A 17,504-nucleotide genomic window follows, 5' to 3' on the forward strand; every position below is an offset into this window, starting at 1 on the left:
ACCCTGAAGAAATCTGCTTTTTATATGTAAAAACAAGATGATTCAAGGTGATGATAGTTCACTAACATCTTCACAGGATAACCTGAGTTCATCCAATCAAAATACTACTGCACAGTAAAGGCCATTCAGCTCATCATGCTATTTAAGTAATCCCACAATAAGCAAAGATCACATTTTGCAGAATGTTTATACTTTACAATTGCTTGTGGCTTCACTTTATCTTCCGAATATATCCCTGCAGCCTAATGAGGTCATCTTGGGTGCCTGGAACACTCATTTTTTACCCTTCTTAGGCGGACGCCCGCTTGGGAGAAACATCCAAGGACTATGGCTCTAAGTGATCCTTTTTGGTATTCCGTGTGACTAGCGAGTCATCTAGATAAATGGCGACCTGGGGTAGACTTTGCAAAATGTTTTCCATCGTCTGAAAAATTGCAGAGGCTGACAATACCTAAATGGCTGCCTCATATATTGGTACAAACCCTTACGGGTATTAATTGCAGCATACCTCTGGGAATCCTAATCTAACTGCAATTGCAAGTACACATGACTCAGGTTCAACCTCAGAGCCAGATCAAACAGCTTCAGAATTTCTGACACTCCAATCAGGGAACTCATTTTATGATGTCCACCTTGTTGACCTTTTTACAATCTCTACAGAGGTCACAGTCTCAGAACAGAGAGTTGGTAATTTAGGACTAAGGAAAGGAACCTTTCTTCACGTAGAGTGGTCACTACCCTAAAAGGCTGTGGAGACCATTCAATAAAAAGATTGATAATTTTTTTTTTAAATACTTGAGACTTCAACGGTTAGGCAGAGAAAGAGAGATTATGGCATTCAGATAGACGATCAGCCATAATCATATACTGAACAATAGAGCAGGCTCCAAAAGGCCAAATGCCCAATGCCTGTGATTTAGTGTCAATTACTTAGAGTCATAGAGATGTACAGCATGGAAACAGACCCTTCGGTCCAACCTGTCCACGCCGACCAGATATCCCAACACAATCTAGTCCCGCCTGCCAGCACCCGGCCCATATCCCTCCAAATCCTTCCCATTCATACACCCATCCAAATGCAAATTAAATGTTGCAATTGTACCAGCCTCCACCACTTCCTCTGGCAGCTCATTCCGTACACGTACCACCCTCTGTGTGAAAAAGTTGCCCCTTAGGTCTCTTTTATATCTTTTCCCTCTCACCCTAAACCTATGCCCTCTAGTTCTGGACTCCCCCACCCCAGGGAAAAGACTTTGTCTATTTATCCTATCCATGCCCCTCATAATTTTGGAAACCTCTATAAGGTCACCCCTCAGCCTCCGACGCTCCAGGGAAAACAGCCCCGGCCTGTTCAGCCTCTCCCTGTCACTCAAATCCTCCAACCCTGGCAACATCCTTGTAAATCATTTCTGAACCCTTTCAAGTTTCACAACATCTCTTCGATTGGAAGGAGACCAGAATTGCATGCAATATTCCAACAGCGGCCTAACCAATGTCCTGTACAACTGCAACATGACCTCCCAACTCCTGTACTCAATACTCTGACCAATAAAGGAAAGCATACCAAACGCCTTCTTCACTATCCTATCTACCTGCGACTCCACTTTCAAGGAGCTATGAACCTGCACTCCAAGGTCTCTTTGTTCAGCAACACTCCTTAGGACCTTACCATTAAGTGTATAAGTCCTGCGAAGATTTGCTTTCCCAAAATGCAGCACTTCACATTTATCTGAATTAATCTCTATCTGCCACTTCTCAGCCCATTGGCCCATCTGGTCCAGATCCTGTTGTAATCGGAGGTAACCCCCTTCGCTGTCCACTACACCTCCAATTTTGGTGTCATCTGCAAACTCACTAACTGTACCTCTTATGCTCGCATCCAAATCATTTATGTAAATGACAAAAAGTAGAGGGCCCAGCACCGATCCTTGTGGCCATCCACTGGTCACAGGCCTCCAGTCTAAAAAACAACCCTCCACAACCACCCTCTGTCTTCTACCTTTGAGCCAGTCCTGTATCCAAGTGGCTAGTTCTCCCTGTATTTCGTGAGATCTAACCTTGCTAATTAGTCTCCCATGGGGAACCTTGTTGAACGCCTTACTGAAGTCCATATAGATCACATCTACTGCTCTGCCCTCATCAATCTTCTTTGTTACTTCTTCAAAAAACTCAATCAAGTTTTTGAGACATGATTTCCCATGCACAAAGCCATGTTGACTATCCCGAATCAGTCCTTGCCTTTCCAAATACATGTACAACCTGTCCCTCAGGATTCCCTCCAACAACTTGGCCACCACCGACGTCAGGCTCACCGGTCTATAGTTCCCTGGTTTGTCTTTACCACCCTTCTTAAACAGTGGCACCACATTTGCCAACCTCCAGTCTTCCGGCACCTCACCTGTGACTATCGATGATACAAATATCTCAGCAAGAGGCCCAGCAATCACTTCTCTAGCTTCCCACAGAATTCTCGTGTACACCTGATCAGGTCCTGGGGATTTATTCACTTTTAACCATTTGAAGACATCCAGCACTTCCTTCTCTGTAATCTGGACATTTTGCAAGATGTCACCATCTATTTCCCTACAGTCTATATCTTCTATATCCTTTTCCACAGTAAATACTGATGCAAAATATTTATTTAGTATCTCCCCCATTTTCTGTGGCTCCACACAAAGGCCACCTTGTTGATCTTGGACAGGCCCTATTCTCTCCCTAGTTACCCTTTTGTCCTTAATTTGAGGTGTCCTATTATGTCCCTAGTTACCCTTTTGTCCTTAGTATATTTGTAAAAACACTTTGGATTTTGTCAGACTTTGCTCCTTTGAAGTGCCTTGTGACTGGTTAAACATGTGGAAGGCACCACACAAATTCAGTTTATTAACGGAGTTGTTATTGTATTTGTTCATGAGGAGATATTAGGCTCAGCAAGACGTGGAGTTGTCAACTCCTGCAATCAGGTTTCACCTAAAAGTCCTGTTTCAGTCATCCAATTGTGACAGCACAAAATCAATTGATCTCTCAAATACATAGAGAAGCAAGTTACCTTGTAATTTGGTCCCAGGACTTGCCTCAACAAACAGTTTACCTTTCAGTAGTTCCTTTAACATGGAAAATGATCCCAGGATTTTTCAAAATGTACAAGTCAGAAACAAAAGAAGATTGAGTAACATACTCAGATATAGATATTCATGTGTTAGAACAAAGAATAAGTAGTTGCAGGATTGCTCAATCCTGCACCAATCTGGTTCAAATGGTGCTCTTATAGCACGGTTGTTGTGTTCCCACCTTTGAGCTTGGGGTCAAACTCCTACCTGCCCCAGGGGTGTGTAAAAAGATTTCAAAACTATCTATAAGTCTAGCTCAGGGATGAGTTAACTTCAAAACCTGCTGCTTTCTCCCATTGTTAACATCACAGATCTAATTATACTCATACTAACCTTGTGCTGCTGCAGTTTCTGACACACTTGGAACTGGAGTTGGAGCTGCTGGTGTAACCATAGCTGGTGCTGGCATTGTTGGTGCAGTCACTACAGGTGCAGGACTGGACGTTGCAGGATTGGGCTGGATTACACTAACAGGTGTGCTGGTTGGTGACATCAACAGATGTTGTGAAGGGTCTCTGTACATGCAAAGATCTATCATTCTGCCAAGGCTGGGGTGAGGTGGTTCAGAAGACGTCAAATGCATGTATGTAGCCAGTAAACTCTCACCCAGGTACCGCCACCTATAAAAAGAAAACAACAACATATTAAATGACTGTGTTACCTGAAGGAAATGAAGCATTGGTCTTTCAATAATACAGTTCACAGATGCTCCTACAAGTTCTGACAAAGGGATAAATCATAGTTCAGAGACTTAGTCTTCTTGATAATTCAATTGAGATGCAATTCTGAGTGGATGCCAGCATGTAGAGAAAAAAGGATGGAAAACAACAATTCACCCCATCTGAAATAACTCTTTAGTTCCTGACTCTGGAATTAATTTGTAAAAGGTGATTTTTAAGATTCTGCTTGCATTTGCTTCTTCCACAGAAGATATTTTTATATGCAATTCACAGATACATACTGGAACTTTGAAATGCTGAACCAACTGTGCATATAAACAGTATTACCTATCAGTACAAAATTATACCTGATTAGAATCAGAAAGGGAGTGGCGCAATGGCCAGCACTGCTACTTCACAGCTCCTGGGACCCAGGTTCGACTCCAGCCTCGGGCGACTGCGTGTATAGAGTTTGCACATTCTCCCCATCTCTGCATGGGTTTCCTCTGGGTGTTCCGGTTTCCTCCCACAATCCAAAGGTGTGCGGGTTAGGTTAATTTGGCCATGCTAAGTTGCCCATAGTATTCAGGGATGTGTAGCTGAGGTGCATTAGTCAGGGATAAATGTAGCATAATGGTCTGTTTCCACACTGTAGGGATTCTATGATTCTATGTTAGAATGTGGAGGCGAAAACACAAGCAAGAGGAATGATAAAACTTTAAACTGGTAGAGAAGGGGAAAACAGTGACCCAGATGTTAAGAAGAAAGAATTAGATTAGATTCCCAAAGTGGAAACAGGCCCTTCTGCCCAACAAGTCCCAAGGATTCAAACTTGGGTCCCTGGCGCAGTGAGGCGGCAGTGCTAACCACTGAGCCACCGTGCCGCCTACACAGATGGAAGATAAAAGTAGAAGTCAAAACAACATAAGGAACAAGGGTTCAAATAGAGTTACAACGAGAAAGCAATAAGCATGAACTAGTTAAACCGAAGGGTCTGTTTCCGTACTGTATGACTGTATGATTGCTAACACTAAAGTAAATGGAACAATTCAAGATACATTCAAATCAGCTGTGCAGAAATGCAATTTTCGAACTAATTAAAACAGAACTGGAGGCATCATTCTGTCAGACAAAAAAACAGGCAATGATAGACTCACAAAAGTATGTGATGGATGGCAGTTACAGGAAGGGGGAAAAAGTCTCAGATACAGTCACATAGATAGGTTGACTCCAGGAAAGGTGAGAGAGGTAGGCAGCTCATGCAGGAGTCTTTTGTGGCTATACCCATTTCAAATGTATGCTGTTTTGGAAAACGTAGGGGGTAATGGATTCTCAGGGGAACATAGCATGAACAGCCAAGTTTCTGGTATTGAGAGTAGCTCTAATGCAACGAGGGGTTCGTCAGGTTCCAACAGATCAATTGAGTTAGGGGACTCTCTAGTCCGAGGTACAGACAGACGTTTCTGTGGCCAGCAGCGAATAAACAGAATGGTGTGTTGCTTCCCTGGTGCCAGGATTAAAGATGTCTCAGAGGGGAGAGGGGCCAGCAAGAGGTCATTGTCCACATTGGAATCAATGACACAGGAAGGGAAACGGCTGAAATTCTGAAGAGAGATGAGAGAGAGTTAGGCAGGAATTTAAAAAGTAGGTCCTCAAGAGTAGTAATACCTGGATTACTCCCGGTACCACGAGATAGTAAGGGCAGGAATAGGAGGATAAAGCAGGTGAATGCATGGCTAAGGAGCTGGTGTATGGAAAAAGGATTCATATTTTTGGATCATCAGAATCTCTTTTGGGGTAGAAGTGACCTGTACAAGAGAGGAAGTGGCGTTCTTGATAAGGGATAGCATTACAGCTGTACTGAAGGAGGATATTCCTGGAAATACATCCAGGGAAGTTATTTGGGTGGAACTGAGAAATAAGAAAGGGATGATCACCTTATTGGGATTGTATTATAGAATTCCTAATAGTCAGAGGGGAATTGAGAAAGAAACTGGTAAGGAGATCTCAGCTATCTGTAAGAATAATAGAGTGGTTATGGTCGGGGATTTTAACTTTCCAAACATAGACTGGGACTGCCATTGTGTTAAGGGTTTAGATGGAGAGGAATTTGTTAAGTGTGCACAAGAAAATTTTCTGATTCAGTCTGTGGATGAACCTCCCATAGAAGGTGCAAAACTTGACCTACTTTTGGGAAATAAGGCAGGACAGGTGACTGAGGTGTCAGTGGGGGAGCACTTTGGGGCCAGCAACCATAATTCTATTGTCTAAAAATTGAAGCTCTAAATTGGAGAAAAGACTAATTTTCATGGTATTAGGCAAGAACTTTCAAAAGCTGATTGGGGGCAGATGTTCCCAGGTAAAGTGACCGCTGGAAAATGGGAAGTCTTCAAAAATAAGATAATGAGAATCCAGAGAAAGTATATTCCTGTTGGGGGTGAAAGGAAAGGCTGGTAGGTATAGGGAATACTGGATGACTAAAGAAACTGAGGGTTTGGTTAAGAAACAGAAGGAAGCATATGTAAGGTATAGACAGGATAGATTGAGTGAATCCGGAAGAGTATAAAGACAGCAGGAATATACTTAAGAGGGAAGTCAGGAGGGTAAAAAGGGGACATGAGACAGCTTTGGCAAATAGAATTAAGGAGAATCCAAAGGGTTTTTACAAATACATTAAGGACTAAAGGGTAACTAGAGAGAGAATAGGGCCCGAGCTGAAAATGTGTTGCTGGAAAAGCGCAGCAGGTCAGGCAGCATCCAAGGAGCAGGAGAATCGATATTTCGGGCATAAGCCCTTCTTCAGGAATGAAGAGGAGCTCATGCCCGAAATGTCGATTCTCCTGCTCCTTGGATGCTGCCTGACCTGCTGCGCTTTTCCAGCAATACATTTTCAGCTCTGATCTCCAGCATCTCCAGCCCTCACTTTCTCCTCAGAGAATAGGGCCCCTCAAACATCTGCAAGGTGGCCTTTGTGTGGAGCCGCAGAAAATGGGGGAGATACTAAATGAGTATTTTGCATCAGTATTTACTGTGGAAAAGGATATGGAAGCTATAGACTGTAGGGAAATAGATGGTGACACCTTGCAAAATGTCCAGATTACAGAGGAGGAAGTGCTGGATGTCTTGAAATGCATAAAAGTGGATAAACCCCCAGGACTCTGTGGGAAGCTAGAGAAGTGATTGCTGGGGCTCTTACTGATACATTTGTGTCATCAATAGTCACAGGTGAGGTGCCGGAAGATTGGAGGTTGGGTAACGTGGTGCCACTATTTAAGAAGGGTGGTAAGGACAAGCCAGGGAACTATAGGCCAGTGAGCCTGACCTCGGTGGTGGGCAATATGTTGGAGGGAATCCTGAGGGACAGGATGTACATATATTTGGAAAGGCAAGGACTGATTAGGGATAGTCAACATGGCTTTGTGCGTGGGAAATCATGTCTCACAAACTTGATTGAATTTTTTGAAGAAGTAACAAAGAGGATTGTTGAGGGCAGAGCAGTAGATGTGATCTACATGGACTTCAGTAAGGCGTTCGACAAGGTTCCCCATGGGAGACAGATTAGCAAGTTTAGATCCCACGGAATATAGGACGATCTAGCCATTTGGATACAAAACTGGCTCAAAGGTAGAAGACAGAGGGTGGTGGTGGAGGGTTGTTTTTCAGACTGGAAGCCTGTAACCAGTGGTGTGCCACAAAGATCGGAGCTAGATCCTCTATTTTTTGTCATTTACATAAATGATTTGGATGCGAGCATAACAGGTATAGTTAGTGAGTTTGCAAATGACACCAAAATTGGAGGTGTAGTGAACAGCGAAGGGGGTTACCTCCGATTACAACAGGATCTGGACCAGATGGGCCAATGGACTAAGAAGTGGCAGATGGAGTTTAATTCCGATAAATGCGAGGTGCTGCATTTTGGGAAAGCAAATCTTAGCAGGACTTAATGGTAAGGTCCCAGGGAGTGTTGCTGAACAAAGAGACCTTGGAGTGCAAGTTCATAGCTCCTTGAAAGTGGAGTCGCAGGTAGATAGAATAGTGAAGGTGGTGTTTGGTATGCTTTCCTTTCTTAGTCAGAGTACTGAGTACAGGAGTTGGGAGGTCATGTTGCGGCTGTACAGGACATTGGTTAGGCCGCTGTTGGAATATTGCGTGCAATTCTGGTCTCCTTCCTATCGGAGAGATGTTGTGAAACTTGAAAAGGTTCAGAAAAGATTTACAAGGATGTTGCCAGGGTTGAAGGATTTGAGCGATAGAGAGAGGCTGAACAGGCTGGGGCTGTTTTCCCTGGAGTGTCGGAGGCTGAGGGGTGACCTTATAGAGGTTTCCAAAATTATGAGGGGCATGGATAGGATAAATAGACAAAGTCCTTTCCCTGGGGTCAGGCAGTCCAGAACTAGAGGGCATAGGTTTAGGGTGAGAGGGGAAAGATATAAAAGAGACCTAAGGGGCAACATTTTCACGCAGAGGGTGGTATGTGTATGGAATGAGCTGCCAGAGGAAGTGGTGGAGGCCGTTACAATTGCAACATTTAAAAGGCATCTGGATGGATATCTGAATAGGAAGGATTTGGAGGGACATGGGCCAGGTGCTGGCGGGTGGGACTAGATTGTGTTGGGATATCTGGTCGGCCTGGACCAAAGGGTCTGTTTCCATGCTGTACATCTCTATGACTGTATGACTCCATGAATACAGCATGCTGAATGAGAAAAATAGACAGTGAGGCAATGACTGTAAATTTTCAAAAACTCAAGTACTGTCATAAACTTTGTCAAGTAGTGTGAAAATATGGCAGTGATAATCAGGAAATGTCAACTTATCATTTTTGCCAGATGCTGACACCCCAAAAGTAGCTTTGAAGTCAATATTTTAGCAACGAATCTCATTCCTAAAGCTCTAACATGTATCAGGAGAAGCATGTGCAGCAGAATGGAACGCTAAATACAACCATTTGGTTATTCCAGTGTCTGGAGGTTATCACTGACCAGAAGTTGAACTTACTAGCCATTGAAATACTGTGGGGACAAGAACAAATCAACCAGAGGCTAGGAATCCTCACTCACCTCCTAACTTCCAAAGTTATTCATCATCTTCAAGACAGAAATCAGGACTGTGATGGAATATTTTCCACTTGCCTGGATGGGTAAAGCTCCAACAAGTCAAGAAGCTAGTAACATCCAGGACAAGGCAGCTTCTTTGACTGGCACCCCATTCGCCACCAACACAATGGCAGCTTTATGCAACACCCACAAAATATATTGTTGTGACACATCAAGGCTCCTTCAATAGCATTTTCCAAACCCACAAAGTCTACCACAGAGAAGGACAAGGGCAGTAGGCACATGGGAACACCAACCCCTGCAAGTTCCTGAAGCCACACACCATCCTGACTTGGAACTATATTACCATTCCTTGATTTTTGTTGTCAAAATCCTAGAAGTCTCTTCCTAACAATCTATTCCTATATCCCAAGGACTGCCACAGTTCAAGTATGCAGCTCACCATCACCTTCTCGAAGGCAATTAGGGATAAGCAATAAATGCTAACCTAACTAATAATGCCCATATCCTATCAATGAATAAAAAATATCCAAAGCATGTGACATTAAAATGGTAATTAGTGGGAGCACTGTTCCTAAGCCAGATGCAGGACTGGATTAAGAGAATGATCAATATTTAGGACATTTGTTCATTTGCAAAAGCTCCTAATGAATTCTATCCAGTTCACTCACCACAGTTCTAGCATAGTACCTCAAATACTGAAACCCAAGTTAACATTAGCAAGATGTGTCAAATAAAGAACATTCGTTCCAGTCATTACTAAACTGTGATAAGATTTGTTCTCATTTTATTCAACTTCACAATGTTGAATAGCAGACTGGTTATTTGTTTTAAAAGCAAAGAAATAGGTACACAAACAACCTTTCAGGTGTGTTTACCAGTGAGTCAGGGCAGCAGTTAGACGTACAGGCCCACAGAGATAAAATGTACATTTACAAACTGCCACTTAACCATTACATACGTGAAGTGAGAGATTGGTTGTGTTAGTTGAAGATCTGGCTCCTCTTCTTGTATTGCCAATGCCTGTCTCTTCCTACGGAGTTCGAGAGCTTCCTCAATAACAGCTTTAGCCTCTGCTGGATCCACATCCAATGCATGAATGGACATGTCGCTAAAAAGAAAGGATTAAAGCAGAGTTTAGAGAAGTTAATAGTATAACAGTACAAGTTAATTTTTATCCTACTTCATTTTGCAGCATGCACAGTGGTGAAGAACATGCTGGAGGTTACCACTGACCAGAAACTGGAATAGACAAGCCACATACATTCTGTGTCCATAGGAGCAGATTAAAGGCTAGGAATTCTGTCGTGAGTAACTCATCTCCTAACTTCTCAAAGCTTGTCCATCTTGCAGAAGGCACAGGTCAGAAATGTGATGGGGTACTCTCCTCTTGCCTGGTTGGGAGTAGCTCCAAAAATGCCTCAAGAAGCCTGAAAACATCCACAATAAAGCAACCTTACCCAGTAATTTCAACCTTCACTCCCTTCACCACTGGCACATAGTGGCAATGTGGACCAGCTACGAAATGCATGGCAGTAACTCACCATGGCTGCTTTGACAGCACCTTCTAAATCCATGACCTCTATGACCCAGAAGGACATGGTAACACCACTCACTGCAAATTCTCTCTTAGCCACTCACTGTCTGGATATGGAAATACCTCACTGTTTTTTCAGTGTCAAAATTCTGGGTCAAAATCCTCATATTTTCTTCCAAACAATAAACCCCAAAGACTGGAATGAAAAACATAGCTTACCACCACGACCACGGTAATTGGACAATAAAAACTTGCCGAGTCAGCAACACCGACATCCCATAAGTGAATTAAAAGAGAAAATGTTCCACCTGACTCTAATTCAACCAAACTTACACACTTTATCAAGCTCTCAACATGGAGTATTGTCTTTTGGCAGTTTATATCAAGATATTGCATATATTATATCTGCAATTTTCGACCCAACACCAGAACTCACCCACATATTTCTATATACAGAAGCTGATCCAAATGTCTCTGAAAATCATTGATATATCAGGATTGGACCACATAAATGCAGTATGAAGGAAATGCTGTATTGTCAGAGATTGCAGTCTCTGGATTGTCCATGAAACATTTCAATTATGAGATAATACCTTATTGAAAGTGTGTAATAAAATCAAATATATTGTATTCTATCAGTGTCACTGTGTCAAAATCCTGGAACTCCCTCCCTGGCAATATCTCCCTTCAGTAAATGGACAGCTGTGGATTAAGACGGTAGCTTACCACCACCCACTGAAGGGCAACTAGGAAACAGCAATAAATGCTGGCCCAGCAAGCACAGTCCCCACCTAGAACACAGAACATGTGGAATACAGAAACCATTCCACTGCAGGAAAAGACCATTTGACCTATTGAGTCTGAACCAACTTTCCAAACAGCATCTAACTGAGACCCAGCAACCGCAACCCCCCCCCCCCCCCCCCCTCCCCCCACCCACCCACCAACTCCGCACCTTATCCTCGTAAACCTGCATTTACCATGGCTAACCCACCTAACCTGCACACTACAGGGTAATTTAACATGGCCAATCCACCTAACTTGCACATCTTTGGACTGTGGAAGGAAGCAGGAGCACCTGGAGGAATGCCCATGCTGACATGGGGAGAACAAGCAAACTCCACACAGTCACCAAAGGCTGGAATCGAACCTGGGGCCTTGACACTGTGAGGCAACAATACTAACCACTGGACCACTGTGCTGCTCCCTATCTCATGAATGAGAAGGAAGTCAATACCCAAGACAACATTCCTCCCTCAACCATTATCAGTTCATTAGGTCATCTATGTTGTGGTTCTGTTCGCCGAGCTGGGAATTTGGATAAATTCCCAGCTCGGCAAACAGAACCACAACAACAAGCACCCGAGCTACAAATCTTCTACCAAACTTTGAAGGTCATCTATCTCATTGCTCTTTCTGAAGCTTGCATGTGCCAAAAGGCTTCAGTGTACATCAACACAGGTCATTTGCTCCAATTATCTGCATTTGTAACATTACAATTGTATTACCTTTCAGATGAACATAAACCCTTCTTAGCTAAATTTCTTTTTTAACCTCCAGTCCCCTGCATTTATCAATCTAGTCTGCTCCTTTACACGGCATGCCCTTCAAAATTTGGATTAAGTGCAGGGAAGCCACTGGGGCAATGCAAATATCACTGGACATGTAACCTAGAGGTCCAGGCTAATGCACCAAGACCATGGGTTCAAATCCCATCTTTGCAGCTGATGAAATTTAAATTTAATTGCTCGCTCTGGAAGTGAACACTATTCTCATTAATGGTGACTTGTAAATTAAATTGTAATGATTGTTATCAAGACCTATCTGGTTCACAAATGTCCTTCAGGAAAGGAAATATGCTGTCCTCCGTCCCCTTTACTACATTGGATACATCAACCAAGTCTGTTAGCTTCCTTATCAAAATGCCTGCTGTCTTTAAAATCTGAGTCACAGTCTCACTTCTCCTCTATACTTCTACTCACAACATCCTCATAACAGTTCCAGTTTTATAGCATTAGGGGAAGTGACAGCCTAGTGATATTATCACTCGACTGTTAATCAGAGATCCAGGTAATGCTCTGGGGACTAAGGTTCAAACCCCGCCATGGTAGATGATGAAATTTTAATTCAATAAACATTTGGAATTAAGAGTCTAATGACGACAGCAAATCCACTTTTGATTATTGAACAAACCAAACTGATTCACTAATATCCTTTAGGGAAGGAAGCTGTCATCCTGACTTAGTCTGGCCTACACATGACCCACAGCAAGGTGGTTCACTTTTAACTACCCTCTGGGATGGGTAGTAAATGCTGGCATAGCCAGCAATGCCCTCATCACGTGAATGAATAAAAAAAAATTAACACATAAGGAAACTATTGTCAAGATAAAGAGGAAAAAAAGAGAGAAAGGAAAACAAGTGAGGGATTGTAATGGATTAATCGAATCAGATCTTGCTCAAACATGTGTCCCAGAATAATAATATGCTAGCTGACAAAGAGTGTTTTACAGTAGACCCTCAGGTCACACTAATGACACTGGCTCCAAGTCTGTAAAGGCAATTTAGTAGTTACTGACACCATACTATGGACTTGAAGATCCTTGACAAACTATTCTTAGAATTCAAAATACAAAGATAATACACAAGTACAGGATGATGAAGGCTTCAAAATACATTAACCTAATCCTACATAATTGATAGGTGTATTCAATAAACCTTAAAGAGAGGATACAAAGTGTTTGTAAGATTACTAGAAACAAATTGCATTTGAGAGGGAAAAAAAAAAGAGACTGAAATAGAGAGAGAATAGCACAAAGCTTCAGATCAATCAAGATAAGATTGATAAGATAAATTAATTTTAAAATAAAACACAAGGTTTTGTTAAAGGTTTGCCTCAACTCACTATCAAATCATCAGGTTATAGAAAGCATAGAGGGGACTGGAGGATATCAGTAGTGCCTCCGTACCGTTTAACAGGGTTATGGTAAAACCAAAAACAGAGTGGTCTAAAGGAAAATTTGACTGAAGTGTTCAAAAGTATGAAAACCGATGATAAAGTGAGAAAAAGCTATTACCACTGGCTGAAGCATCGATAACTCAAAAAGGAAAGACTTAGCTAAATGGTGAAAGAGACAGGAGACATGAGCAAATAAACCATATACAGTAAGTGGAGATCTTGAAAGGGTGGTGGAAGCAGATTCAGCAGTGATTTTCAAACATGAAGATAAGAGCAAACATCAGGGGATTAAATTGTACGTGTCACCGTATATCATCTCTGAATATCATACCATCAATATTGCAAGACTCGCCACTGACCAGAAACTTAATTGGACCACCATGGCAGCATAGTGGCTAGCACTGTTGCCTCACAGTGCCAGAGACCCGGGTTCAATTCCCACCTCAGGAAACTGTCTGTGTGGAGTTTGCACATTCTCCCAATGTCTGCGTGGGTTTCCTCCAGGTGCTCTGGTTTCCTCCCACAGTCCAAAAACGTGCAGGTTAGGTGAATTGGCCATGCTAAATTGCCCATAGTGTTCAGGGAGGTGTAGGTTAGGCGCATTGATCAGAGAAAATGTAGAGTAATAGGGTAGGGGAATGGGTCTGGATGGGTTACTCTTCGGAGGAACGGTGTGGACCTGTTGGGTCAAATGGCCTGTTCCCACACTGTAAGCAATCTAAATACCATCATAAGAGCAGATCACGGGCATGGAATTCTGCAGTGAGTAACTCCCCCAATGGCACAAGTCAAAAGCATGATGGAACATTTCTCACTTGCTTGCATGAGTGCCGCTTCAAAAGCACAAGAAACATGTCAGTTTCCAGGTCAAAGCTGTCCACTTGATAAGCTTCTCATCCACCATCTTCAACAATCACTCCCTTCACTAATACATTGCAGGAACTCTCCAAAGATGCGTTGACAGCTGCAATCTCTATCACCGAGAAGAGCAAGGACAACAGGTGAATGTGAACACCACTACCTATGTTCTTCCCAAAGTCACAGACAATCCATTGTGAAACTGCATTGCTGTTCCTTTCATCACCGGTAAAAAAAACACTGTGGGAGTATCCTCACAGCACAGGCTGCAACAGTTCAAAGCAATTCATCACCAACTTCTTAATAGCAGCAAATGCTGACCCTGCCCATCAAAGCCCACAGTCCATGATAGAATCATCAGTACAGAACAGCAAAATGATGAATGCATCTCACTACAGAAAGATCTGAAGCAATGGGTAAAACTCTTGGCATTAAAAGCTTGATCTAGCTAGAAACAAGAGTTTTGACTACAACTGTCATTAAAAGGCACAATGTATTAACGGAAGAGTGTTTTGTAATTTCTGCTTAAGAACAGAAAAGTCCAAAAAGTTCTACGAAGGGAGTAGAGATATTTCATTTCAAAAACTGACTTATGTAGAGGTTGCATTAAATGTGATACTACAAAGGTTTGTGAAGATACTTGGCTTCCAGCTGAGTGCAACAGTATTCTGAATCAGGAAGGACTTCCAAAACAATCCTCAGATTTTGCTCCTTGCCTTCCCTTTTCATTGCCAAATATTTCATTATCTCGCCACTCCCCTTCATTGCATTTTGCATATGCTCATTCTGAAGGTTGGTTCTTAGCTCAGTCTGCTGATACTTCATCTTGAGCTGTTTTCTTGGCAGCTTTTGGTAGTTTGCCATTACCTACCACTCAAAGGAACAGGACATGCAGGTAAGTCTCAAGTCTACCTCAGCCACAAAGGGGATTGAAACATAGCTACTGACATTACTCTGAATACATACCAGCAACCTAGACAACTGATCTAACCTGTTCCCTGCCCCTTCAGTGTCACTCACTGCTCATTCATTTATTATTCTCTCCACTCACTGTCATTTACTGAGAAGTATCCCTTCTCTAATCAACATATTCCTTCCTCCTCTTCGCATCCATTTTACTCCCAGTCTCTCAACATTAGTAATTTTATCCCATCTTTTCTACTCATTATATCCTTCATTACACTAATTATCTTGTATCTCGCTTCAGTACATCCACTTTGTCACTTGTTTCTCAATTTTCTCCTTCTCCGCATCATCCATTTCATCCCCAAACATTTGCAAACCTCTCACTATCAACCACCCCAATTTCAGTGCCATCCATCTCCCTGACCTTTTCTTCTTCCTCTCCCCTTCATTATCTTTCTAATCGACTCTCACCCCATCTGTCTTCTGTCCTCATACCTGGTGGCAGCTTGTTTGCCTCGATTTCAGCTAATCCTCAAAGTTCAGTTCCCATCTTCTCTTTCAAGCTGTACAATTTGTTACTTGAACTTAGAAATTTGATGGTTTTTCAGCATTTTTCACATACGCAGGAACAAAACTTTCAAACTCATGGTTCTCAAAAAGGATAATTATTACAGGCCAACCTCAGTGCTAAAAATAAATTTGCTATGGTGCAAACTACAATTTTCTTTGCTACTACTGGCAAGAATAGAAAGACAAATGCATAGTGCCCAAACCATATTGGGGGTCTATAGTTACAGGTTAAAACCTTACCATTTCAAGAACATACGGAAGGAATCCTTTCGCAAACAAGGCTGTTCTTCAAAAATCTTCTCTTTCAAAACTAAACCCTTGCTGTAGCGACAGTCCTTCTCTAGAGCTTTACAGATATAATACAGACAATCTGAAATAGAGAAAATCAATGTGACTTTGGTGCTTTTTTTAAAATTATGTATGAAATTTGTTTCTTAAGCTACCACTATCAATGTCCCCTTCAAAATCTATCATAACTTAATTAGCTTCAAAATCCATACTAAAGCTTATGCATGGGCCACAATGCCTGTCTGTTTTGAATGACCTCTAAAATAGACATACTAAGTATTCACCAGCCTGAAAAAGATCAAATGTACCAAACAATCCCTATAAAGATCCATGATTGGGATTTATTCTGCTGTTTTGAGATACTTCCAACAATTTTAAAAATGCTCCTTTCAGGTTCAAGCTAAATCCTATATTTGAGGCAAAAACAGCAGCAACATGCAGAGTGCCACAGCTTCTTGGGTATTCCGGGCAGAAATTAATTACATGGCTTAAAAGATCTTGGAATTTTGGGCACAAGAAGTTACATCTACAATTGTAATATATCTAAGCCCCTCAATCTTTTACATCTCTTGTTATGATCCCAGGAGATGGTAACATTGGACAACTCAGATCGTAAGTTGAAAGTTGTTATAATAGACCATATTTTAAATGTTGGCATTTGCTCAATGTGGTGGATAGCCACAGACACATTCATGGGAGGCTGCAGAATATTTTTTAATTAACAGAACACAAGTTTATTACAAGAGAAAACAATGCTATACATAGAAGTCGGTTAAAACAATCTTAACATAAACATCAAAAAATTTCAACCTGTAACTGTCCATTACATAGAAATGTCCATTACATCACAACTTTTAAACTAATACTTTCTTTTTGACTGTTGAGATTTTTTTTTTTAAAAACAATTTCTTTTCGAGTCTGCTGGTACAAGCCACTCACAATTCTGAACTTGATTTCTATCCAGATTAGAAACCACTTATGTTGAGGTACTGCTTCCCCTGAACCGATTTGATTCTCCTGCTGGGAGAAACGATTCAATTTTCTTAACTGAACTCTAAATTCTTCAGAAATAAAACTCAACCTTCTGCTCTGAAGTCAAAATTAAATTAATTGCATTAGTGTGTTTACTCTGCCTATCACAAAACAGCAGTGCAGACATTTTTTTCCAACACACTCCCGCCAGGCACTCCACTCCAACAATGTGCTTTCTTAGAAAGAATTAGTTTGGTCCCTGTTCCAAATTGACTTTCAGACCTTAAAAAAAAAAGCTTCACTGACCAATATTCATCTGCTTCAGTGAAAGTGTATTTAGAATAGAATAGAATCCCTACTGTGTGGAAACAGGCCCTTCAGCCCAACATGTCCACACTGACCCTCTGAAGAATAACCCACCCAGACCCTATTGCTCTATATTTACCCCTGACTAATGCACCTAAACCTACACACCCCTGAACACTATGGGCAATTTAGCATGGCCAATTCACCTAACCTGCACATCTTTGGATTGTGGGAGGAAACCAGAGCATCCAGAGGAAATTCACAGGGAGAATGTGCAAACTGTACA

General features: G+C 41.9%; 1 protein-coding gene across 5 annotated transcripts in view; it reads right to left on the reverse strand.

Moving 5' to 3' along the window:
- The window catches only part of cabin1 (calcineurin binding protein 1), a 477,539-nt gene that overhangs the window by 446,680 nt on the left and 13,355 nt on the right, over positions 1–17,504 (reverse strand). For 4 of the 5 annotated variants that reach the window (XM_072587055.1, XM_072587057.1, XM_072587054.1 and 1 more), the window contains exons 6-8: positions 15,893–16,022; positions 9,785–9,934; positions 3,441–3,727 (exon numbers count right to left, since the gene is read on the reverse strand). In XM_072587055.1, coding sequence (XP_072443156.1) covers positions 3,441–3,727; positions 9,785–9,934; positions 15,893–16,022 — 567 coding nt within the window. The remainder of the gene's footprint in view (positions 1–3,440; positions 3,728–9,784; positions 9,935–15,892; positions 16,023–17,504) is intronic. The other variant, XM_072587058.1, reaches the window with a different exon arrangement.

This window comes from Chiloscyllium punctatum, chromosome 17, assembly GCF_047496795.1.
Source record: "Chiloscyllium punctatum isolate Juve2018m chromosome 17, sChiPun1.3, whole genome shotgun sequence".
NCBI lineage: Eukaryota > Metazoa > Chordata > Chondrichthyes > Orectolobiformes > Hemiscylliidae > Chiloscyllium > Chiloscyllium punctatum.